The 16,765-nt window shown below is 45.2% G+C and overlaps 3 protein-coding genes across 5 annotated transcripts; 1 reads left to right on the top strand and 2 right to left on the bottom strand.

Moving 5' to 3' along the window:
• The first annotated feature begins 31 nt into the window (after positions 1–31).
• Positions 32–16,725, top strand: LOC117581641 (RNA-binding protein 1). 3 transcript variants are annotated; one of them, XM_034269012.1, is made up of 3 exons: positions 44–600; positions 4,354–4,482; positions 16,708–16,725. In XM_034269012.1, exons 1-2 carry the CDS (start codon positions 203–205, stop codon positions 4,439–4,441), a joined length of 486 nt encoding a protein of 161 aa, XP_034124903.1. In that variant the 5' UTR covers positions 44–202; the 3' UTR covers positions 4,442–4,482; positions 16,708–16,725. The 3 variants fall into 3 exon arrangements, with proteins under 3 accessions (XP_034124901.1, XP_034124903.1, XP_034124902.1); XM_034269010.1 differs by lacking the exons at positions 4,354–4,482; positions 16,708–16,725 and adding an exon at positions 1,232–3,453 and having other exon boundaries at positions 32–600; XM_034269011.1 differs by lacking the exon at positions 16,708–16,725 and having other exon boundaries at positions 4,354–4,986.
• Positions 6,447–14,549, bottom strand: LOC117581639 (alanine aminotransferase 1). Its single transcript, XM_034269008.1, has 7 exons — positions 14,403–14,549; positions 11,363–11,678; positions 11,123–11,261; positions 8,093–8,182; positions 7,752–8,014; positions 6,868–7,691; positions 6,447–6,804 (listed from the first exon to the last, which is right to left on the bottom strand). The coding sequence occupies exons 2-7, from the start codon at positions 11,668–11,670 to the stop codon at positions 6,656–6,658; spliced, it is 1,773 nt and encodes a 590-aa protein (XP_034124899.1). The 5' UTR covers positions 11,671–11,678; positions 14,403–14,549; the 3' UTR covers positions 6,447–6,655.
• On the bottom strand, positions 14,859–16,504 carry LOC117581640 (doublesex- and mab-3-related transcription factor 2). Its single transcript, XM_034269009.1, has 2 exons — positions 15,805–16,504; positions 14,859–15,194 (listed from the first exon to the last, which is right to left on the bottom strand). The coding sequence occupies exons 1-2, from the start codon at positions 16,256–16,258 to the stop codon at positions 14,896–14,898; spliced, it is 753 nt and encodes a 250-aa protein (XP_034124900.1). The 5' UTR covers positions 16,259–16,504; the 3' UTR covers positions 14,859–14,895.
• Positions 16,726–16,765: the final 40 nt, after the last annotated feature.

Here is a 16,765-nt window from a genome sequence, read left to right as displayed (position 1 = left end):
AGAAATAGCGTACCTATCGGCTGGCAGCCATCTTTTTTTTCAATGGAAAATCATATCTGAAAAATTTTTTGCTGGGTGTGCCCGCAATTGCTGGAAAACGTAAATTTGTAGCAACGCGATTGCTAAACTAGTTGTGAAAAGAAAAGTAAAAGCATTAAGTATTTGTACGCCCGACGACACCTCACTAACACACATCGCCAAAATGCCACGGTACCGGGAATGGGACCTTGCCTGCAAAGTCTACGTGGGAAACCTGGGCTCATCTGCGTCCAAGTACGAGATTGAAAACGCATTCAGCAAGTATGGACCCTTGCGCAACGTTTGGGTGGCCCGCAACCCGCCAGGTTTTGCCTTTGTGGAGTTCGAAGACCGTCGAGATGCAGAGGACGCAACCCGTGGCCTGGACGGCACCCGTTGCTGTGGTACACGCATTCGCGTGGAAATGTCTTCTGGTCGGTCACGCGAAGGACGCGGTGGTGGCGGCGGCGGCGGTGGTGGTGGCGGAGGCGGTGGCGGTGGACCGCGTCGTGGTGCCCGAAGCGGTAGTGGAGGCGGTGGCGGCGGTGGTGCCCGTACTGGGGACGGCGGTGGACGATATAGGTGAGTCTCGGCAATAGGTTATGAAATTATTAATATGTTCGTTTCCATGTGTAGGTGCATACACACACGCACACGCGAACATGCAGATGTGCAGAATATTTATGGTGCCATCGAACCGTGCATGTGTGCGTGCGTGTGCTTGCGAAAAAATCGATTTGAGTATACATACACAAGAGAAAGAAAGAAAGAAAAAATGAAAACAATGATTACATGTCCATGCCTGGTGCGCGCACAGTGGCGTCTACACAGTGGGAAAACAGTCGCGGGCGCACAAGTTGTCCGAGGTGCCGCTGAGGGTCAGCCGTGGCGTCTGCGTCCAACGTCCTACGGGCCAAACAGGCAGATGCTGCTGAGCCCGCCTCTTTTGCATGCAAACAATTTAACCTCATCCGCATCCGCATCGCTGTGCACCGATGCATCATACTGTTCTTATGCTTTTCACATTCATTTCGCACACACTCGGCTTGGCCGAGGATGGGGTAGAGGGTTAGGTGAAGGGGGAGTGGTTGAACAAAACCCAAAACAAAACAAGAGAAAAGAAAAAAAAAATTATGTTGTGTTTTTGTAACTTGCAATGATAAAATGGAACGAATGGAGCCAGTTTTAATGTGGTTTCACAATCATTTTGCAGGATCAAGTCTTCTACTACTACAAGCACAACAACAACAACAACTACAACAATAAGAACAACAACAACAGCTACTACTACTAGAACTTCTACTACTCCTCTTCCTTCAACAAGAACTACTACTACAACAACAACCACCACCACCACCAGAACAAGTTCACGTCTCACAACTACTACAGCTCCTGCTCCTCCTCAGACACACATTTCACCACCACCAACTCCAACTCCAACAAGAACACCAACAATAGCATACACCACAACCAATAATTGCCAACAGCCAAGGCAATTGTGTTGTGGCCCTAGTATGATATTTGCCGATTTCTGCTACTTCAACAAGTTCGATATATTCCGTTGACAGCAACAATTGACGATTACTGCAACACTCAATAAGCACACATGCTCCCTTCCACCACAAGCACACCAATACCACCACAATCACCACCTACAGGATGGGATGGGATCCATGGGTGCAGTCAGTCCAGTCCAGTCCACACCATCATCAACAACAACCAACAACTAGAGGCCTATGGCTATGGCTACGGCTGCAGCAGCAACAGAAAACAGCAACAGCAATAACCAACAAACAGCACACACCCACCCAACCACACACACACACACACACATCAGTCATGGTTCATTTTTTTGTTTTTCTTTTGTTTCTTCTGATTTATGTTCTGTTGCAAGCAAATATTGTTGACTGCAGCGATCTGCGAGCGGCGCCTCATCGTGTTCATCTCTCACTCATCAGCAGCTACTGCTGCTACTTCTATTCCACCCAATAACTACACAAAGCCACACCAGAAGTAGCAGCAAGTGCGACAACAAAAGAGCGCCACAGCCCAGCAACACTATTAATGCTCCAGGGAATCCATACGAAAACAAAGCCAAAGCCAAACTATAACAGAAACACACACGACACTCCAACCGAAACGAAACCCAGATACCAATCCAATCCAACCCCAATCCCAAATGCAATCGAATCCAGCCAACGCTTCATTCAGCCAACTTGCAACCAACTTGGTCCAACGTCAACGTTCTTAGGCCTCGACCACACTTCTCTGCAGAGCTTCAAGTCGAACGATTTGTCCCCAACCTCATCATCACCAAACAACCACAACATCATTTGTCATCTTCAGCGCAGCCTACCAGCAACAGCAACAACAAAAGCTACAGCTACTACTGCCACTACTACTACTACTATGTACTACTACTATTACAACAACAACAACAATTCAACAACAACAACAACAATCAAAAGAAAAACACCAACAAGACTTTAGTGCTGGCAATGGGGAATGGTCGTTCCATTTATTTGCGATTGGACTCCCCTACCCGATGCTGGTTCTTGTTGGTGACCTCCCAGTAGTTGCACCTCTTCCTCTGCTCACCTCTGCTCAAAGGTCAATCAATCAAACGATCGATCGATCAGCTCTCTTGAAGCTGCCTTCACGCTAATGCAATGCCAATGCCAATGCCAACCCTTCTTCAATCGCAGCAAGTATGAAACCAAGCGGAAGCGCAGCTTAGCCCCAAAAGCCAACCACCACAACGACTGCAGCGAAGAAGCTAAATGTTTGGTCAAAACTATACTCGAACTAACAGCATTAACCAAAATCATCTATTCTGTTCCTTTATTTGTTAGTAACTCTCTCTCTCTCTCTCTCTTTGTATTATTTTTTGTGGTTTCTTTTTTCCGTTTCCTGTTCTTATGTTTGTTTCTGTTTTTGTTTTCTTTTTGATCGTTCTCCTCTTTTATTTTTTGTGTCTTGCGATAAATGTTGTTCACGCTAATGGTCTCTGCTCTATATATCTGTATATATACAATGTGTGTGCATGCAAAAACCCGATCAACTCAAAGCAAAACCTCTTCACCAACCTTGCGAACCAGCGCAAGCAAGCAATCCGATCAAAAGCAATCAATCAAGCTAGCACCAGGAGCGTGGCCCTCCTCGTCGTCGTCGTCTCTGCTCATCTCGTCTCGTCCTGCTATGGTCTGGTCTGCTAACGACACGTCACGTCTCGTCTTGTATCTCCATCTTAAGCATCTCGGATGGCGGCGTCTTCAGCTCAGCTACCACAACCACCGCCACCAATCATTCTTCCACAGTTGCCGCTTCTACTGATGCTGCTGCTTCCACTACTGCTTCTCCATTCAGCTCCGACCAACTTCTTCAGCTGCAGCCAGAAAAGGCGATCAAACAAGCAACCAAAAAAATAAAGCAAACCAAAAAAAAGTACAGTCATCACCAAAAACAACACACCAAAAAAAACCACCACAGTACCACCAATCCACAACCACCACAGACACTTAATCAATCGAAATCAGAATATCAGTATCAGAATATCGTATCAACTGTCCTCTAACTACAACTACAACAACAACTCAACAACAACAACTCAACAACAACAGCTACTATTACTACAACTACAACTACAGTCTTCTCAGTCTGCTCTGCTCTGCTCTGATCATCAACCAACCAAAATCAATCAAATCAATCAACCAACTAAGCAACCAACCAACCAATCAACCAGTCAATCAACCACCAACCAACCAACCACCACCACCACCAACTACTTATGTAAAGTCACACCACCACCAACGCTTTCGTAACCAACCGGGGCCCAAAAGTCTGCCACAGTCTGCCACCTCAACTCAAATCTCGACCACCTCAACCAAGCTGAAGAGCCAGCTCAGCTCTCAGCTGACAGCTCACAGCTCAGCTCAGCTCCAATCAACTCCGCTCAGCTCAGCTCTGCCTTCGTTCAGATCAGATCAGCTCAACCTCCAACTCCAACTCGACCTCGACCTCAACCTCAGCTCTGCTCAGCTCAACCCACAGTCCAGCCCAGCCCAGCCCAGCCCGACTCTGTTCAAGTTGTGTGTGTTGTTCGATCGAGACTCTACATTCTCAACTATCAACTTTACCTACATATTAAGGAATTTGCTAATTATTACATTCATTTTCAGACAGCGACAAGTGCACGAAACTATTAATTTGTATTTCTCTCTCTCTCTCTCTCTCTCTCTTTCCTCTCTGTTTCTCCCACTCTTTCTCTCTCTCTCTCTCTCTCTCTCTCTGTCTATCTCTATCTGTGGTGTCACCCATATCCCCATCTAATTTCAGATCGAGGTCACCCAGAAGGTCGAGGACACGCAGTCGCAGCTTCTCAAGGGATCGTCGCAGCCGTTCCGACTCCCGGGATCGGCACTAGGTGGCAAACAGTACCGTTTCAGCAGATGTAACCTATACATATATACTTACACAGTCTCACCACCCACCCCTCTCCCACACACCCGCACACAGTCTCATAGCGATCGTAGAGAGCCACAGCTGTGTCCGAAGCAAATAGTTATTGATTCACCAGCAGACCGACCAGCAGCAGGCAGCAGCTACGAAATTCCCTTAACCCTGGAGTAATGGACATCCCCATGCGGATGTAAGTTTAAAGTAATTGTAAATTTTATCTATCAGTTTATCGAACGCCCCCCTAGGGGCGCTGATTAAGAATAACAAGTTTGATTGTAATATTAAGACCCACAACGTAGTTCCCTCCTGTCCTATAAATTCAAACCCCAGACGAATCGTGACCGACTGGTAAGGAGGGAGTGCAGTGCAGTACAGTACGGTACATATTGGCATATAGGATATTAAGCATATGTTAGATTCTAATCATCAGATCAGCATGCATCTGCAATAAACAACTACAACAACAACAGAAACAGCACACGGACGAAGAACAATGAACAGAACAAGAAGGTGCAAACAGAAAAGAACGAAAAGGTAAATGCGATTTAAAATTCATGGACGCATTTTATTGTTTCTCTTTTTTTGTTATTGTTGTGTTGTTTATTTCAAAAATCTGTCGTAACTCAAAATGGATACAATAAAAAGAAAAACAAATAAAACAAATTATGAAAATTAAAACGTGTTTTTATTATCCTAATTCATTTAAGGACAAGCGAATAACTAGGAATAAACTGTAATATGCATGAAAATTCATCCATGTTGATGCGTTGACAAACGACAACGAATCGAATCAAAAATGTACGATCATTTCATGCATGGGAATTTGTATAAGCAGCCAAACGACATCCCCAAGAGCCTTACTCTACTCAAACCCACTATATACTTACAGTCGGTCTTCAACGTTCTTAACTTATTCTCAAGACCAGTGGGTGAAAGAAGAAAGAGCCAGAAAGCTGTTCGCCATGAAATAGAGGAGAATAGCAAGTACAGCTGTTCAGCTGTATCTATACCAACTCTGTTCCTGACTTGAGGCAATTCACATACATACGTTTAGCTCCAAAGCGGATATGGATATGGACACCGACACCCTCTGGGAATTAATATGCCCAGCAGCATCATAAATCGAGGATAACTGATTTGGCTTCCATAAAACTATTAAAGCTGTTTGCTATGAACTCACGAAACTGTCAAGCTGGCACTATTTCTTTTAGCTGCTGGTGAGACTTTTACTTTGAATTACAAACTGTCTGCCATGAGACTATTTAAGTTTCTTGCTGCACAGCCGTTCCATTATTAATACAATACTTACAGCTAATTAGCTTACAGTTTAGATATTAATTCCAGCAGTTCCAGTAAAGTTCCCAGTAAAAATGTAACAATTGTAATGTTTATATATTTCATATTTATGTTGTATGTTAACAAATATTCATGAATTAAGGACATGGTACATAATATGTATTCGTGATCGGATCGGGGCATACACACATACATACATATGTGAACGAGTATGGATAAATATATACACGTATGTATAATGCAAAAACAACTTTCCTATAGAACAATATCCGGATCGGCTACGCTAGGCCAACGCAAGTAATAAATCACTTTTTGGCTCTAACAAAATTATTGTCACTCCCCTCAAATCACTTGGATTTGTTGCCATTCTCGCTTGCAGCATGCGCAAAAGTTTCAAATCGTGGATTAGGGATCGGCACATCGCACATCATTGCTACACAAAATTCAACATTTTAGTTAACGACTAAACAGAGAGAGGATTATATAGCAGCTGCCAAAGAACCGAATGAGTCCACAGTTTGTAAGTAATGTCTAAGCAAAAATGCAGAAAAACTGCTGTCAAATTGTCTTAATACATCTTAAATGTTTTAAACAAAGAAAATAATTCATTTGCTGTGGGTTCATGGAGTTCTTTGGCGTACAAATATTGAATGTAAAAATGTTACACATTTATATTTATGTTTTATATTTGATATATAAAATAATATAGAGCAGAGGAAACAGAGAAAAGTCTATGGCAAATAATTATCAATTATAGTAACAAAAAAAAAATAAACAGATAATCCTTAGCTGGGGGGTGGGGCGTGATCAGATACTCTTAACACAGGCAGGCGGAAGGGGGAGGAAGGGTCTAGGGTAGGGCCACAAGCAATGGGTGCGGCATCTACTTGTACTTCTTCATGAAATCAGCGTGGAATACACGAAACTTCTCCATCATCAGTTTCAGCTTGTCCGTCTGCGGCAGGATCGTGCTGCGGAAATGATAGGTGCCGGGCTTTTGCCCGAATCCGCTGCCAGGAACAATGCAAATGCCTATAAAAGCGACAAGGAAATGCGATTAGTTTGGTGTACAAATCGTTGCAGGGCACATCTTACCGCTCGTCTCGAGGAGCTCGAATGCGTAGAAAGCATCGGGTGCCATGCCCTTGGCCTTGGCTGCCTCAACGGCCTTTGGTGGGATCTCGATCTGGGGAAACACGTACATGGCGCCCTGGACGGGGTTCACCTTGTAGCCCTCGAAGCTGCTGAGCGTCTTGTGGACAAGCTCGGCGCGCTCCTTGAGGGCCGCCAGGGTGGCGTTCTTCTCCTTCTGGAATAGCTCGTACGAGGGCTCGCCCTGCTTGGGTGGGTTGACCAGAGCACTGACGGCCACCTGACCGGCGGTGGTACTGCACAGGGCAGCCGTTATCGACTTGGTGAGCATGGCCTTGACCTGGGGACATAGGTTAACCACCTCCATGTAGCCGCCACGAATGCCGCACTCGCCGAGGAAACCCTTCGATGTGGACAGGAAGCTGACCAGCTCTTGGCTGCGGTAGGGCTCACCCATCTCGTAGGCGACCTTCTTGAACGAGTAGAACTTGGAGCTCTTGTCGTAAACGTTGTCCTGGTACACCTCATCAGCGAGCAGAAGCAGCCCGTTGTCGTTGGCAAACTTGATGATTTCGACAATGTTTTCGCGGGTGAGCACCTGGCCGGTGGGATTGCCCGGATTGATGACGACCAGAGCGCGTGGATTGCACGTCTTCTTGGCCTCATCGAAGGAGCGCTGCAGCTCCTGGCGGCTTAGACTCCAGCCGGAATCCTCCTCCAGATAATAGTCGACCTTGTCCATGCCATATTCGGCAATGGTGGCAGAGTACAGTGGATACTGAGGAATGGGCACCATTACGCCAGGCTTCTTGCCTCCCACCTCAGCGCTAAAACACAAGTCAGAGCCAGGATTAGAAAAAGCTTTGAAAGGGAATATCACCACTTACTGGATCAGCGAGAGAATGCTCTTGATGCCGGGCGAGGCACCACCAGTCAGATAAATATTCTGCCAGTCGCTGGGCACTCCGCCGTCGCGCTTCTCTATATAATCGACCACCTGGCGACGCACCACCTCGAGGCCAGCGGAGTCCGTGTACGAGCCCACCGAGTGACCCTGGCAGTTGGCCAAAATGGCGCGGGCGCGCTTCTTCACATCCTCGGGATAATCGGGCGAGTCCAGCAGGCGAGGTTCGAATGTCAAGGCCAACAGCTGTAACGAGGAAACAACAGATTCGATTTCTGGGAAGATCTCTCTCTCTCTCTCTTTCTCTCCAAGTGCGACTCTCACCTGACGCAGAAACGTCACCGGCTGCTGTCCCATGGCATGGCAATCACCGATATTGGCCCGAATCACCTGGTCGAACGGCTTCTTTGCGCCCTGCAATCAAATTCAATCAAACGAAAGCGAAATTATAGTGGGTTTTTTTTCTGAATGAAAGTCTAATGTTGAATGTTGGATGCGCCACGAGGCGTATCAAATGAGCTTTTAATTTTGCTCTCTTTGCCATGCAAATTACATTCAATTTGGGAGGGAGGTGGACGACACATACAATCAGCCCGTAATTGCACACGATTTGTGTTCTTCATTGATTATTTATGGCACACGATTAACAGGCGGTGGACTAGCTAGCGATACTAATTAACGTTTCATCGAGTGCCTGTGGCTAATCGGGGGATATCTATGTATGTATCGTACAAATAAAACCAAACAAATAAGGAGTACAGATAAAAGCCTTGAAATGACATTAGCGTCTGTTCTATTTTGGATTCCAATCACAAATTAGGGGTTAGGGGAATCCTGCTACTTTGCATTGCCTTCCGCTGGCACAGCCCTTTTCCGTACTCTCTGGAATAAAGGGTGAGGCGGAATAATTTGCCAAGAAATTGTCAGCAATCTAACACACAATTTGCAGGGCACTTGCAGTGGCCTGCATTCATTATAGCTGGCAGTGGCTTGGATTACAATGCTCCGCTCGACTGGGCACACAATTGACGGGTGCGGGGAGGCTGCTTTCAAATGGGTGACCGACCAAGTAATGGATATGTAAAATGCTGGCGCGTTGGCGTTGGTGTTTTGTCGTTTACGTCATACCGCAGTACATGTCAGGGTAAATATTGAATATAATTGAGGAATTCGCTGCACATCACGGACTGAGACGGGAACAACAAGTTTGCCATCCAAGGGAACGCTCTACATTTTTCCACAGTTCACAAACCGCAAACATTCGCACAGTGTAAACGTACTCAACAGATCTGGGGCCACCACCTTATCGAACCATATTTTCCTTTTCAATTTCGTTAAATTGCTGATAAAAAAACAGGTGTTGCCAAGTCGCCAGAGTACATTGTAGATTACATATATACTGTATAATATTTGTTTCGGAGGGCTAAATGGTACCTAGTGAATGTATATTGTGTAAACCTAAAACCGTATTTATCCCACAGTTTCCCATCTGCAGTCTCTCTCTCCACTCTTCGCTCTCCACTTTAAAACGTATTCCATCAATCAATTTGCACTTTAGTGTAGCTGTAAACAAACTGTTTGGTTCCAAGTGCTATATAATTGATAAGTATATGGCAGGGCAGGTATGTATGTATTTATATACGGTATATGGTATAAGGTAGAGTCGTATAATCATACAGGAGAGCTCGCCCAATCGGCGATCTTATCGCTCTAAGCGAGCCATAACAATAATAATATGTAATAACAATTTGCCGAATGTCAAATGGAAGTGAAAACAACTGTGAAAGCTTAATACTTCCATAGCAACACTAATATTGGATACCCAATACTTTGAATATTTTCTTGGATGATTCATCAAATGGATGGTAATACGTGGACATAATTATACTAACATTTTTTCTAGAGGGATAAGTCAAATATACCCTCGTTTGCTATGCGGCACAGGGTATTATGAACTTGGCACAGGGTACGGGGAGATCCCAACCATCACATAATCCACTCAATGCATTCAAGAAGCCCCAACGAAGAAGCATAAGTAATATTAAATGATAAGAATGTCTCTGCCTTGGGCCACGACGCCACATGGTTTTGGCAAATGGCCAAATCGTTCTGCTTCATCCTGTTAGCTGTGCCACAGGCCGAAAGGAATTTGATAGAAGCACAAAGAACAAAAAAAATCAGAGCAAAAACGAATCGAATCAGTCAGGCGTATAAGGAAATCAATCGCAACGGGGGCGGATCAGGGGGGAACGTGAACAAGCTGTCAGCGGCATTAAAATACAAATTGTGAAAAGTCAGCGCGGGACAAACAATGGATCTGATACATACTCGCATAAGCGTAGAAGTTTGTATGTAAATATGTATGTTTATGTGTACTCAATGTATGCATGTGTATGTATGTTGTGGGTCAATGTGCGCCGTCGCTTGGGCATATTTCGAAGAGAATTCAGCTTGAAATATCCAAAACAAACGGTAAAAGTGTACAAAGAGAATGGTGTAGCAGGAGAGAAGTGTATGTATGGATGAGGCATAAAACACACACACACACTGTCAAAGCTTATGCGCATGTTTTGTCTCTGTTTTGAATGTTGACGTTCTTTTCGCACTGATAACAGCATCCCTTCCCCGCCCACGCACACTCTTGGCTTGTTATGTAAGCACAACTCAAGGGAGTTGAAGGTCGTATGAGGCCTTCCCCTAATTGAAAGCTGCAAAATGTAATTAACAATAATTAAAAACTTGCCATACACATGTGTAACACAAACTACACACAAACTCGACTTGAGCTGAAAGCATAAGCGGGGATTAGGCAAGCTCTTTTTCGCCAATCATTCATAGTAGAAAGTAAGGTCTTTGTTCAAATATGAAACGATATCACTTTTTTTTTGTTTTGTATGTCTTCTTATCCCACTTCAAAGTTCATTATAATTTTCGGGTATTTTTTTATCACCCATAAAGCATATCTGAGATAAAGTACATTTAGCCACGGAATTTACCAAGTTGGGGCTCACTTTGAAGTAGTCTCCAACCGAAAAAGTCACATCCTCATTTCGAATTTCTATGAACAGCCTCTAACAGGTGGCCGCAATGCAGTTGGCTGCAACAGTCAGTGAATGATTTGGTACCGAATTCTGGCCCGCTGAATTATAAAGAAAAGGGCGGCAGAGCGAACACTTAAATTCACTACTACACTAACACTTTGGATATACACACACGCACATATGAGTGTATAGCGTGCTTAGACAATAAATGCGGGCTTTTGACGGCCATTAAATTGGAAGATACGACACGGCGCACTTAACGTGGCGGTGTTCAATTATACACGCTGCCAGGCGTCTAACCCAGCTCACTAACCTTTTCAAGCTCCTTTTCGATTTCACCGGCTCGTATCACCAGAGGGCCACGCACAGCATACTCCATGGTGATGAAGTTCGGATTGATGTTCTCCAGTTGCAGACATTTCGCTGGCATGTTGGTGCTTGTTGAGAACGAACTAAGGAGGAGAAGTGCAAGAGCGCAATATTTTCACTTTGTTATTAAAATGTATTTCACTTCTTGGACACGGCCTAAAGAAGAAGAAGGCGAACAACTAACCGACGGGCGTCAAACGGTGAATGTCTACCCCCAAAAGCTTCGGATTGAATGCGGCTGCGGTGCGACGTCGCTGTCGTAGTAGTCACGCTTGTCGCTGCTGCTGCTGGCTCTGCCGCTGCTGTTGCGGATTTTTGAACGCTATGTATAAACGACTTCCAGCGACGAATGACGACACTGGGCGTCAATTTGGATTGTTGCTGCTGCTGTGGATAGGGCTGGCGAAGTGGCAAGGCGGCGGCGGCCCTGCCAGACATTGTGGCTGCCGCACGTTGCATGGCACTGGGTTTGTTTATTAGCAGACGGCTCATTTTGTTCTCTGAATTTAAATGTAAATAATTTATGTTAAATATATATCGATATATCGATGTATTGATGTGAAATATATTTATTATTTCTGTTGTATATTTAGGAGGAACACAGAACACACGCATACTGTGAAAGGGTGCGTTCGTATAAGAGTATAATACGCTGGTACAATGTATAAGAGTCGGTTTGCCGGTTCTCTTGCTGTCTGTTGCTGTGTTATCGGCAGAAGCGGCTCAATAAAATTGCTTGCTTATCAATATTAAATAAGTAGATTATATATTTATTGGGCGTATGTGTAGTTTATGTGTGCTAAGTCCGAGGTTTATATAATTTAGCGATATAACACACTCATTACAAGCGCAGTTAGCAGTTCAGTTAAATTTGCCACTGGCAGCGCATATGCACATTTAGCGGAGAAACGAACCCCCAGCTGACAGCTGCATTCGAGCGCGCAACTGAAATTCAAATTTGAATCTGTTTCTTATCGCATTTTTGTAATCGTAAGTCCATTATTGCTGTGGAACAGGCTTCATTTGGGGGTGTACGAAAATACGAGAGAAAATAAATGGGTTTATTTTTGCACAAATTCAAACTGAATTCCGGTTGCTGCTACACTCGTACAGTCCCCTAATCAGTAACACGAACTTTTGACTTTGAGCCTGAGCGCGGGTACTCTTATCAGTGACGTACCCAGTCCAAGCTTTGTACATGGACCCGATTCCTACAGATTCTTCACTTTTCATCTATTTTGCACTTTGAAACGGCACTTACGTAACTGCAAGCTGGCAAAAAGTAAAAGCAAGCAAAAAGCAGACAAAGAAGCATTAAAAAAATGACAATGGCCACAAGTCGTATGGCTAAATATTGTTGGTGTAGAATGTTTTAAAATGTGACACGGCACGGCACAAATAAAGCGTCAATCAGCCACCCCAGCATATGTTTTGCTTTCTAGAAATTATATGCCATGGCATACCATGCCATACATACTATATGGCACAAAACATATGTATAAGAGTGTATTGTGTAGCTGCTTTCGTTAGGGAAGAAGCCCCGAAGCCGGCTAAACTGAACCTCAGAACTTGTTTGCCCATTGTCCAGCTCTCACACGTTTCGTTTCATTAGGTTCGGGTGAAGATTCTGTTTTGAGGAACGGAACGCAACGCACTTGAAACCGGTTAGGGTTTGATGGGAGCACAGCGTAGCAAAAAAGTGGGTTTGCTTATGCAAATTTGTATATATAAATGGTACATACAAATATAACATGATCAGCCAGCTAAAGGGGATACTGACTAAGCAAAACGCAGGGAAAGCTCTCAAAGCGTTCGCTTGGAACAGGAACACAGGCAGAAGGAACAATTGAAGGTGCCAATAAATGGGTGAGCTACAGTGGAGCTACGGCATGGAAAACAGCTGCTAATTGCAGATACTATTGGAAATCTTTAGGCAGCTACCCGTAGGTGATGCAAAAAGTCTTTTTTATTTTCTTTGTGTTTGATTTGTTTTGTTTTTGGCCCGCACGGCACACATTACACTTATGCAATGATGTTCCAAAAAAAAATTTGTGGACTTTGATGCAGTGACAGGCCACTGTGTCTCACACGCACACACACACACACACACACACTCCTGCAATCTCTCTGGGAATTTAGAATGTGCACAAATTTAATATCAAGACTGGATAAGATAGGCCAGATAACAACTGAAACTAATTAAAACTCTATACTAATCCAAGGCGAGAGTGGAGCACGGAGCGGGTCTCAATTTGATTGAAATGTTAGAGCGAAGGTGAAGGGCAGAAGCTTCTGCTAATTGCTTGCCTAAACAGCTGTTAACGCCTCATGCACTCACTACACTCACACCCAGACACACGCACACAAGAAGAAGACAGGGAGACACAAAAACACAATGAATGGGAGGGGAAGCAACAATTTTTGGCTATTCACAGTCGTGCAGCAAGGGTGTAATAAAATAATGTGGAGACATTAGTATTGTCGGTCTTCTAGTCACACATCAACTCTCCCTTTCGCTCCTTCAGGCACTTCCAAAACAATTTGCGACACTCGTGGGAGAATTCATTCTGGAAGTGCCGCTTCCACCTGATAATTGACACACTTTTGCAAAACGAGCACGCAAATCAATTAGAGGGCGTCACGCAAAACGCTAAACGGTGTACCGTTAGGCAGTAAACAAAACCACAGTTGGGCGGAAATTGGCGACAATTGAGTGTGCCACAAATCACTTTCACTAAACAGCGTCGCGCAGCGGTGGCGGGAGCACGTTTCTTGGCTCAATAAGAATTTTTGTCTCGCCTCTGTGTTTGTGTTTGTATGTGTGTGTCAGTGTCCGTTCTCGTGTGTATGTAGTTCAAGAGCAATGCGTCCGTCTGTCAGCCTCCAAGTTGGCAGAGCTCGATCGATTTTTCTTTGCCGAAATGCAATTTTTCTTTTTCCTCCTCAACTCACCTTGATGAAGGGGTTGGGGGGTGGGCTTGTTGTTTATTATCTCCTGTCCCGATTATCTAATGATCCCAAAACGTTGCGGTAGCCGCTGCGAACTGCTCTGTTGGGAGGGACACACAAGATTGACCCTCAAAAAAAAATCACACACACGAACACAGCGAACATACAACAAATGTGGAAAACTTAAACTTATTAATAAACTTATCTACACCATCCCAATATGTACCACATACATAATAAATATTAGGCTTTGTTTGTGTGTGTGTTGGTCGTACCTGGCGCGCGCTCGCGTTTGTGTGAGTGTGTTTACGGTCGGCAGAATATGTGTGTCCACTAAGAAAATCAAAGCTTGGCCGTTCTGCCTCTCGCTCCAATTCCGCTAAAGCAACTGAAACTGTCCCGTCCTGGTTCTGCGGCGTCTTACTTCTTACTCGACAATTATTTAGACAACGCGTGTACAGCGGTTAGTTGTTGTTATTTTATTGTTGCTGTTGTTGCATTTATATTTATTGGCCCAGTGCGAAAGTTTTCAATTGCGCCAAGCGATATATTTGAACAAAATACCGATTGCACAGAACAAAGCAACGCTGCGTTGTCTGGGTTGGCAGCGCCGCGTTCTCTGTGCTTGGCTGCGCTCAGTTATCGCAATTCAAAAAATAAGGCGCGCAGTTTTAATTATTTTGTTTTATTTCCTAAGAAACTTAGTTCTATTAAAAAAAAAGTGTATTCTTAACTATTCTATATGTACAGAGGTTTGCCGATTCCTGGCTACGTGCTAATGCCCATTATGGACTCAATGGAAAAACTCAACTTGGGCTTCTTCGCTGTGGCGTGTGCGGGCGGCGTGGGTGTCGTGATGGCTGTGATTGGGGTTGCGACTATGAATGGCGGCCCCGAGTGATGCATGCCAGCAGCCGCAGCGGCAGCAGCAGCAGCAGCGGCATAGAGGGCGTTACCGCCCAGCGTCGCCTCCATGGCGTAGTTGAGTTCCGGATCAGCGAACGCTCGTCGCTTGCGCATTCGCTCCATCAGCGGCGAGCTGAACGTGGGAAATCTCTGCTTGTACTCTGCAAAAGACAAACAAAAGAAGGAGACTCGAATAAGTAACGGTACTGTGTGTGTGTGTGTGTGTTTGGGGGCGTTATCAGTGGCGGACAGAGTACAAATTGCCGTAATTCGTTCAGCCGAGGGTAGTAATATGAGCGTCTGCCCTCGGCCCAGACAGACCCTGTTCGGTCCAGACAGTCTGGCACCAAAATTGGTAGATTCTGCAGAAACCAGATGGAGGACAGCAGACGAAGAAGATCACCAAAGTGAAGTCATTTGTTGGCTGTTGCCACATTGTGTTTCTGTCTCAAGAGGTTTTTCCGTTTTGGTCGCGTATCCACTTACAGTACGGACAGACAGACGGACTGTCCGTTCGCTCAAGTGATTGGAAATGTGCGTACGTAGACACATTTCGTGGCATCCAATTTCCATTTGTTTCTCTTTCGAGTTTTAATCACTTGCTGTTGCTGTTGTCATTGTTGTTGCAGCGAATCAGTCATTTCCTGTGCCCCCGATGGCGTTGGAGGATCTCCAATTACGCATCGCCGAGCCAGACAGTCTGGCACCGCATGGCACATCGCATGGGCATGGGCATGGGCATGGGCATGGGGACTGGAATCTATTACTAACCTTCCATGGCTGCTGTGATGTGCAACGTGGACTGTTGCAGGTTGCGCAGTCGCTGCTTGTAGATCCTTTTCTGTGCAATCAGTGCTTGGCGCGTGGCTGATGAGGATGAGGATGAGGAAACTGAGGCGACTGCTGTAGCTGGAGCTGGTGGTGGCGACGTTGACGTTAAGGACTCCTCGCCCTCACTGCTGGATGCTGCGGCTGTGGCTGTGGCTGTGTGCGATGTCTGGGCGGATGCCTCCAGCGCCTCCATTGTCTGCTGACGTCGCAGTGCCACCTGAGCGGCCATCACCCGCTGGCGATCAACGACCAGCTGACAGTTGGGGCAGCAGCACTCACGCCAGCGGCACAGCTTCTTGTGGCCCTTGACGCACGAGATGACGCCATGGTTGCGGCAGCGCGCGCATTTGGGTGTGCGCAGGAGACGGCGTTCCTTCAGCGTTATTTGGCTCATCCTTGCTGACACGTTCGCGGCTAACGATCGACTGAAAGGATCGCGGGAGAGTGACAAACATTTAAGACATTCAACGGCGGCAGCGACCGCAACTACTTGACTACCAGAATCGACTCCTCCGTGGCTGCAGACAGACAGTCTGCTCGGGCAGCGTCAAGTGGTCTGGTGTGGTCGGGTCTGGCCTGCCATTGGCTGCTAATCGCTGCAACTAAAAATAGACGCTCCAATGGCGGCACAGATGTCTCGCATCAGGCATCAGTTTGTGTATCTCCACAGACATCTGTGTTTGGACAAAGTCGCTCGACAAATTGCATATTGATTTGCTTGCTACAATCCAATCCGTAGGCCACGAACCCAAAAATGTATCATAAATCTATGATTCAATTCTCGGTTTATTTTTGGTATTTGTATAACAATTTGTAGCATTCATTATCTTATATATTTGCCCCTCTATATGCATGTATGTATATAATTCTACTATATATATATATAAATACAAATTTCAAC

This window comes from Drosophila guanche, unplaced genomic scaffold (assembly GCF_900245975.1).
Source record: "Drosophila guanche unplaced genomic scaffold, DGUA_6, whole genome shotgun sequence".
NCBI lineage: Eukaryota > Metazoa > Arthropoda > Insecta > Diptera > Drosophilidae > Drosophila > Drosophila guanche.
This window is presented reverse-complemented; position numbering and strand designations above follow the sequence as displayed.

What these genes read in the sequence shown, in the direction of transcription:
- LOC117581641 (XM_034269010.1), top strand. Translation starts at nt 203, where the DNA reads ATGCCACGGTACCGGGAATGGGACCTTGCCTGCAAAGTCTACGTGGGA. An exon ending in GACGGCGGTGGACGATATAG is followed by an intron (nt 601 to 1,231) that starts GTGAGTCTCGGC and finishes ATCATTTTGCAG; the next exon opens with GATCAAGTCTTCTACTACTA.
- LOC117581639 (XM_034269008.1), bottom strand. Translation starts at nt 11,670, where the DNA reads ATGAGCCGTCTGCTAATAAACAAACCCAGTGCCATGCAACGTGCGGCA. An exon ending in TCACCGTTTGACGCCCGTCG is followed by an intron (nt 11,262 to 11,362) that starts GTTAGTTGTTCG and finishes TCTCCTCCTTAG; the next exon opens with TTCGTTCTCAACAAGCACCA. An exon ending in AGCATTCTCTCGCTGATCCA is followed by an intron (nt 7,692 to 7,751) that starts GTAAGTGGTGAT and finishes CTTGTGTTTTAG; the next exon opens with CGCTGAGGTGGGAGGCAAGA.
- LOC117581640 (XM_034269009.1), bottom strand. Translation starts at nt 16,258, where the DNA reads ATGAGCCAAATAACGCTGAAGGAACGCCGTCTCCTGCGCACACCCAAA. An exon ending in CATCACAGCAGCCATGGAAG is followed by an intron (nt 15,195 to 15,804) that starts GTTAGTAATAGA and finishes TGTCTTTTGCAG; the next exon opens with AGTACAAGCAGAGATTTCCC.